Consider the following 8,194-nt stretch of genomic DNA (forward strand, 5'->3'; position numbering starts at 1 on the left):
ACGCTTTAGGACACACAGTGATCCTAAGCAAAATCTTGTGAAAAGAAACATTTGGCTGTTGGTTATACAAAACAGAGTTCCAGGCTCTATTCAGCTCCTGAGCTGCAGCTTTCGTATAAATCTTAAAATTAATAGCTGTGGAAACTCAGTTACCTTGCTGATCCCAGCGTTGAACACCTTGCAGTGTGAAAGAGGCTGATCTCCATTCTTGTGGTAGTGGGGAAAGAGCTTTGCACCACTCTAGTCATATACAGCTTTGTAATGTTATTTAGTATCTTTCATCTTGCAAGTAGATATTTTCTGTTTTCCTGGCATCACCAGGCCGCTTTGCACAAAAATCTTTCTTTATTGTAAGCTCAGTATTTCTGCCACTTAAAACCAACTAGTTATATGACTAAGATTTCTACCAAGCCCCTTATTTATCCATGTAGGATTACAGTGCCTTATGCTCATATGACGTACTTACCACCCAATAAGAACAGACGTGTCATCATTACTGCATCACTTTATGGGATGAACATTCTGACTTGTCTCATATTATGAAAATTATATGTGTATATGAATCCAAGCTATGTAATTTTGATGTCACTGCTGAAAAGCATAGCACAGCCTTCTTGCCTGGAGTATTACCGAACGTTTTCAAATTCAGTGGAGAATGCAATTTTTAAAGAGGAACACTAATTCCCTTCCTGTTGCTTCCTTTGTTGTTTCCTTGTACCTGTGGAGCTTCATTTATCTCACCATACTTTAAAATCACTGGAGCTATGCTAAACTTGTCTCTGATGTACAGCAGCTACCTAGCCTCTGATTTTCTTTTCCCTTCCCTTCCACTTGCTGGATTCAAGCATCCGCTGCCACAGGTCCTGTGGCAAAGGGAGCTTTGTAAGACTGCCCTGCCAATGCATGAATTACAGGGCTGGCTATGGAAAACTGTGAGGAAGAGCAGCCAAGTGAATCTTGCATACCGTGTGCAGGACTAGGTGTACTGACTCGTCAGGGGATGTTGTCGCATTCTTTTATACATTTTATATTGTGTTTATTTTTAAAATGGACAATATTCTGGTGGAAGATGCTGCAGACATTTATATTGGCAGTGTAGGCTGCGTTCCTTCCAACTTTAACAACTCTTTAAAATGGTGATGGAACATGACACCTTTTGTGTTGAGGATATTGGTTTAAATCCGTTTTTATAGTCAGTAGTCAATGAAATCCATCAGTTCCTCAATTTCTGTCAGTGATTTGTGTAAAACAAGCTGGGAGTGCCAGTTCAGTTCTCACCACATGTATTTCCACATCACAAAAAATATATTTGAAAATTATAACTGCTGCAATAAAAAAGCAGAAGGCTGTACTTGGGATAGAGTAGAATCAAGATTAGGCATGGGAGAGTGGAAGCATGAGCCTCAGGATTTGAATCCCACAATCTGAATGTAAAGATTTCAAGGTCCAAAAAGGGAGGAATAACATAAGAATAAAATAATATATTGGTTGAACATTTGTGGTGTGACTTTGAACACCTAAAAGAAATCTAAAAAAATCACAGACTGGATAAAAATAGCAGTTAAGGATAGAAAGTATCCATTTGCGATTAGAGAAATTGAGAAATTCAGAGAAGCCATATGCAGTGAGCCAGGAGTAAGCAAAGGGTTAAATTGTCATTTAAGAATTACACACGGTCTGCTATCAGTGCATACTCCTTAATTGAACTGTGAAGCTCTGATTCCATTTAAAAGACTGAACTTCTATTTATTTGGTAGAGACTGGGTTTCACTTAAAATCTGAATATGTGAACTGATTTAGCTAGAGGTGTATCTGATCCACAGGTGGGTTGGAGCTTATTCCAGAGCTATGTGGCCTGTGCCCCTTTCTACTTTTTGTTCTTTGTGATCTTCTTTTGCAGTGGGAGGCATTTACACTGTGATCCAGACAAAAGCCAAAATTACAGCAGATGAATGGGGTGAAAACTATTTTCTGGTTGGTCCCTATTTTGAGCACAACGTGAAGACTCAGGTGGAAGCATGTGAGCCTCCAAACCCTGCAGTTAAGAAGGCAATGGACACCATGAAAAGCCAAGGGTGTGAGGTAAATCAGATGTGCTACTGCTTCCCAGGGCAACAAAGCTGACTCTGAGGAGATTACAGTTTTGGTTAATGCTCTTGCCGTTCCACTTGACACAGCAGTCCTGGTCAATGTCACAGTGGGAAAGGCTTAGAATCCACTGTTAGAACAGCAGAGACAATTCATTAAAGGTTATTTTTGAGGAAGAACCAGTTTATCCAATTACAGGTTTTAACAGTCATTTATCTGCAAGTCTACTTAATTGGATTAATGACTTATTTATCCAGTCTCTAAATACAGTGAGATTTTAGTAGATATAATATGACCTTACTTTGACTGAACCCTTACGTTACATTTGGCGTTCTTACGCTGGAGAGAGAAAAGCATTCCATTAGCTCACAATTTTTCTTATGTAGCACTATATTGAGTTGAAAGCCAGAACGGGACAAACCACAGGTGGACTTAAGAAAAGCACCCAACTGACAAAGAATCTGCTTCCTCAGATCAATGCAACTAGCCGTCTGTTCCCTAGGAAAAGAGGTTAAACCACAGCACAAGGAGTGAGTTCATCTGTGTTTCCTACACAATTTTTAACCAGTGTTTTTCTGTGTGATCTCAGTCAAACTGCATAGCCTCTCTGTGACTCAGTTTCTCCAACAGTAAACTAGAAATAAACTTCTTCCTATAAAGGTGATCTGCTGAAAGGAATAGAATCTACTGTGTTGATGGGCGAGCTACTAAGCTGCAAGCAGCTGCAGCCTTGAGGACAACTGATTACCTGAAAATGGGTAGAAGATAACACATGCTAAATCTGACCTCCTTTCTTAAAAGTCCTCATCAGAGATCTAGAACTCATCTTCACTCTGTTTCAGCATTGAGTCCCTCAGAGATGCTAGTTGGGAGGAGAAAAAATTATCTGCTTATAATATGTGACAAACAGATGTGAAAAGCATTGAGAGGCAGCAGCAAGGAAGCATTCTTACAAGGTTCTGTTGCTGAGGGGCATGACACACTTTAATGTAGAAATTCATAAACTTCTTGGACTGCCACCAGCTGTGGCACTGGCGATGTGTTATCTCCCTTTTAACAGCAGTTCTGCTGATCTTAGGATCTAATGCCCTATTGCGTATTGTTGGACATATATGTGCCATAGCTTTGGAAAATGTCTGTTGGGGACACTAACGCTGTGTGATGCTTGCATTGTTCAGGCTGAGGTCCAAACTAAAAGATCTAATCTAACTGCCGTTTCTTATTTCTAATAAAATTTTCATAAGTGATTGATCAAGTTTTCCGTGTTGTCTCTGTTGCTTACAAAGAGATGTCTCTGCAAGCTGTGTAACACTCCTTTGTTTGGAAAACAGCTGAAGACTTGTGGGGCAGATTAATTGCAATGCTATATGTACACTTCATGCTGTTCCAGCAATACATTCAATTTAATCAGCCAACTCTGCCAGCCTAACATGTGCATTGTGCTGCTGGAGTATTCATATATAGCAGCAAATCTGTCCCAGGTACATCAAGTATAGCTTTGATCTCTAATAATGACGCTTTAGTTTCCAGGAGCTGCGCTTATCCTATTAACGTTTATGTCTGGATTTTGCTTATGCATCACAATGGATGCCTTTAAACCAGGGAACCTAGAACGCTTTCAAACTTCTCAGGTCAGGTGTGTTCCTTGCCATAGCCTAACTCCATATTTAGATGAAGTCTGTGTTCACACAAACACCCTGCCCTTTAACCTCATTTTCCTGAATAAGAAATCTGATAGCCTGAAAGAAGGAGCTGACCCTGCTTCACGCACCTTGTCTTTGTTACAATCTGTATTTTTTGCGCAAATAGGTCTAAGAGCTCTCATCTCATTGTTTTCAAGACTTGACCTCTACTCAGCCCATTCTAGCATCAGGGCTGGGTTTAACCCCTGAGGTCCCAGGGGTTGGTGAATGAAAAGAGATTGAACAGTGGCATAAAAGATTCTTCCGCATGGGGTATAAACTGCATTAGACTCCCTATAGTACCTCGTTCTTCCTGGTTAATGTCTCTGCTGCTATAGCCATTTTGATGGTAGAATTAATGTGAAATAATTTGACTGTGCAGACTGGTACAATCTGTAGTGTGGGCCCAGCTGGATTTTGTTGCCTTATGACAGTTCAGCCTACTCTCCTGGTTGGGCAGGTAGGTTATATCAGTGGAGTTCTAAATACTCTTAGAGATATTTAACTATAGTGATGCAGATAAAGCAGGAAAGCTGTATTTTTAGGCTGATGTGATTTTAGGTAGTATTATACCTTCTTATTGATCCTCCCGCTCTGCCAAAGGGCATCAACTGCGCTGCTTGGGCAGAATGAGGAAATGTCATGGTAGATACAGGTCCCAAGCACCTGTGCTACAAAATCTGTCACCAGTAATCTAGCATAAATGGCAAAAGATTGGTGTCAAATCTGACTGAAAGAAAATAATAATTTTGAAATAAGAACTAAAATGGCATAGATACTTCAGTAAGAACATAGGACCTCATTATTCAACCAAGTATAGTTTTCCTAAGCTTTTTTCCGTGAAAAAAAGTTAACATTGGTATTCCTTATGTAAAATATTTGAGATTTGACGGATGAAAATAGTTATGCTAACTGGCCTTTACATTCACTGTCGTGGTTTAACCCCAGCCGGCAACTAAGCACCACACAGCCTCTCGCTTACTCCCCGCTGGTAGGATGGGGGAGAGAATCGGAAAGGTAAAAGTGAGAAAACTCGTGGGTTGAGATAAAGACAGTTTAATAGGTAAAGCAAAAGCCGTGCCTGCAGCAAAGCAAAACAAGGAATTCATTCACTACTTCCCATCGGCAGGCAGGTATTCAGCCACCTCCAGGAAAGCAGGGCTTCATCACGCCTAGCCGTTACTTGGGAAGACAAATGCCATCACTCCAAATGTCCCCCCCTTCCTTCTTCTTCCACCAGCTTTATATACTGAGCATGATATCATATGGTATGGAATACCCCCATTGGCCAGGGAGCACCTGGCTGTGCTCCCTCCCAGCTTCTTGTGCACCTGGCAGAGCATGGGAAGCTGAAAAGTCCTTGACTAGTGTAAACATTACTTCACAACAACTAAAACATCTGTGTGTTATCAACATTATTCTCATACTAAATCCAAAACATAACACTATACCAACTACTATCAAGAAAATTAACTCTATCCCAGCTGAAACCAGGACATTCACTTTAACATTTTCTGCTTATATCCTTGCCTCTTTCACATAGGTCTTTTTTGGAAGATGGCTGATAGAGGGCAGCCCATATGTCTTGCTGTTTGATATAGGATCAGCAGCCTGGAATCTGGACAGGTGGAAAGGCGAATTTTGGGATGTCAGCAACATAGGAATCCCTTTTCATGACCGAGAAGCCAACGATGCTGTGATTTTTGGATCATTAACAGCCTGGTTTTTAAAAGAGGTACAGTTTTTAAATCTAGAGATTTTCAAACCTCAGCCTTGTCAGGGCAAAAAGCTTTGGGATGTGGTTCCTATTCTCCAGTTTGAAAATTATTATTTTAAGGAAGTTGATACCTGATGTAGATCAAATTTGTATTTAAAATTTAAATCTTAAGTGCTCATTTAACTGTTTTTCCGGGTGGGCGCCCTATGTGAAATCTTACTGGTAGGATCTCAAACTCCCTTTTCCTCTCTTATGGTAGTCAAGTTGTCACACTCATAAACTGTTCTTAAAGCCAGTGAAGCCATATCTCAGCTATTAGATAGTACCTTGCACAGGGAATAGAGGCAAACAGAAAGAATTAATGACAGCACGTCAGTCTACCACAGCCTACCTGGACAGAGGAGACTTTGTTAATCTGCAGAATCATCTGTCTGTCATAGGTGCTCATGATTTTCTTATCCAAACAAGAGTTTCAGCAGCAGAAGAGCATGTTAAAAGAAAGAAGAGTGACTGTGCTTGCCAGAGCTCCTCAACACTCTAGGAAGGATACTGTTCTGAAGCACAAGTGAGGCACATGTGCTTCTTGGGCTAAGGATTAGGGCTGATGGGAATCAAGACACGTGACTACTTAGAATGCTGTACTGCTTTGTCATATGAAAGAAAGCAAGCACACAGAAGAAGGCATGAAAAAAAAGAAGTTTCTAAGGCTGGGATGATCAGTATAATATGTGTTTCATGTGTGTTCTTTATAATTATTTTCAGCTTTCCTGTCAGTTTGACGACAAGCCCAACATAATTGCCCACTTCCATGAGTGGCAGGCAGGAGTGGGTTTAATACTGTCTCGATCTCAGAAACTTCCTGTTGCCACAATTTTTACTACCCACGCGACTCTGCTTGGGAGATATCTGTGTGCAGCCAGTATAGATTTTTACAACAATCTTGACCAGGTAAGAGACATTTTTCTCATTCCTTCTTTTTTCAGCTAATCCGCTCCTGGCTCCTTTTCTGTTTACTGTGCTACATCATATGTTGTATATTTCCAGTCTTGTGTGATCAGTTACGATTGACCCACAGCTGAGTGATAGGTTGTCAGTTCCAGAGCACGTGAAATGGTATTTGTAAGACCATGGGTGTCTAGGCATGGGTGCCTTTGTCTCTGTGTCATCTGACAGGTCCTAAAGCTCAGTAGAGTCTAGAATACTTGCAGTACCTTCAGTGAACTTTGATTTACCAGATTTGCACTGCAGAGTACTGAAACTCATTCAGCCTCCAGGCAAGTCAGTGCATTAATCCAGTCCACTGATATATGGAGTAATATTGCAGCAGTACAGGATTGCCAACAGAGATTCTTAACCTTCTTTTAAATGGCATGGGACATTTTCAAAAGCAAGGGGAGAGTTACAGGCCCAGACATCACTGCAAATCAAGTGTCCGTGAGAATCTTCCCCTTTGTCTTCAGGAAAGGCAATCATCTCAAGCAATGGATGCTACGGTTTGGGAGTTACTGTTAGCAGCATGAGTAACCAGTGAATGTAAAACCTATTCAGCTGTAGTCATCATCTGACACTTCAGGTGCAGCTTCACAGCACTCTTTCTCAATGAAAGGCAGTAGAAAAAATAGCCAGTAGCCCTCCTGTTGCTGAAATTCCCTGGAATGGCATTAAATACTTTTCTGTTGGTTTTTTTTTTTTCCCCCAACCAACTACTTAATTCTTGCGAGTCATAGTAAGTCCTTCTACTTTCATGCTTTTCAGGTTAGGCTTAATGTGTAACTGGCAAATATAGGAAGTATTTTCTGAGTTCAAAAGACCCACATCTGTTTCTTGGAATTTTTGTAAACTGTCTAGTGGTTTTGGTTTTCACTGTTCTCTTTCCACTCAAAGCATAACAGAAACCAACATTTCAAGGACCCAGATGTCTTTAGCACTGCCTTCAGCAGAGGTACATTACATGATCTGGGATTTCTAATATGGTTACCAACAAACTGAGTTCAAGAGATTTTTGCATTCCAGCTTTTATTGAGGGTAGAGGTAGTTAAAAGGCTAGAACAACTGCCTTATTCACTGTCCACACATTTCCTTGTCTAAAATCAGTGAAGAAAATTACTCAGTTGGCCATTTTCAGTTGGATATTTGTTCCACAGTGTGTGAAGCTTCAGTGTCTTCCAAACACAAGGCCCAAGCAGTAGTGTGCTAGTGTGCTACTGGCCTTATTCAGAAGCACAGAATAGATTGCCATTCCCTTGTACTCCAAGGAAACAGTCATTTACCTTACTACTCTTTTTTTTTTCTTTCCCACCAAAGGCAACTACCGAATCTACTGAACACACTAAGAGTAAAAGACTATCTCCACTCATTTACTCATATGCATAAAGGTTGCAGGATGGTAGTGTGTAGGGGGAGTTCTCTCTGCCCAATATGAGGTAACTAACATAGGTGGTTACTCCTCCTAGGCTCCCTATATCATCAGTGGATTTACAGTAGCCTCTTCACAATCCATGTAAGGCAAACATCTTCAAATTACCATCTGAAAGATCTGTCTCCATCTATCACCTAGGAAAACTAGTCTCCTAAATTAGATACCTTTGTTAGGTGCATTAATGAGGCAGCGTGAATAATGCTGTCGGACCCAAGTTTTAGGAGTCTAGACATTCTTACTTCCTCATATTCTCCTGTCACGAATGAGTGTTTTTGAGGCCGCTTAAAG

At 40.7% G+C, this 8,194-nt stretch overlaps 1 protein-coding gene across 1 annotated transcript in view; it reads left to right on the forward strand.

Annotated features, from left to right (window-relative positions):
- The window catches only part of LOC104073123 (glycogen [starch] synthase, liver-like), a gene marked incomplete at its 3' end in the record, with an annotated part of 13,226 nt that extends 6,791 nt beyond the window's left edge, over window positions 1-6,435 (forward strand). The window contains exons 2-4 of the mRNA XM_009572799.1: window positions 1,901-2,082; window positions 5,314-5,505; window positions 6,250-6,435. Coding sequence (XP_009571094.1) covers window positions 1,901-2,082; window positions 5,314-5,505; window positions 6,250-6,435 — 560 coding nt within the window. The remainder of the gene's footprint in view (window positions 1-1,900; window positions 2,083-5,313; window positions 5,506-6,249) is intronic.
- Between the last annotated feature and the right edge of the window lie 1,759 nt (window positions 6,436-8,194).

Source organism: Fulmarus glacialis, unplaced genomic scaffold (genome assembly GCF_000690835.1).
Source record: "Fulmarus glacialis isolate BGI_N327 unplaced genomic scaffold, ASM69083v1 scaffold47942, whole genome shotgun sequence".
Taxonomy (NCBI): Eukaryota; Metazoa; Chordata; class Aves; order Procellariiformes; family Procellariidae; genus Fulmarus; species Fulmarus glacialis.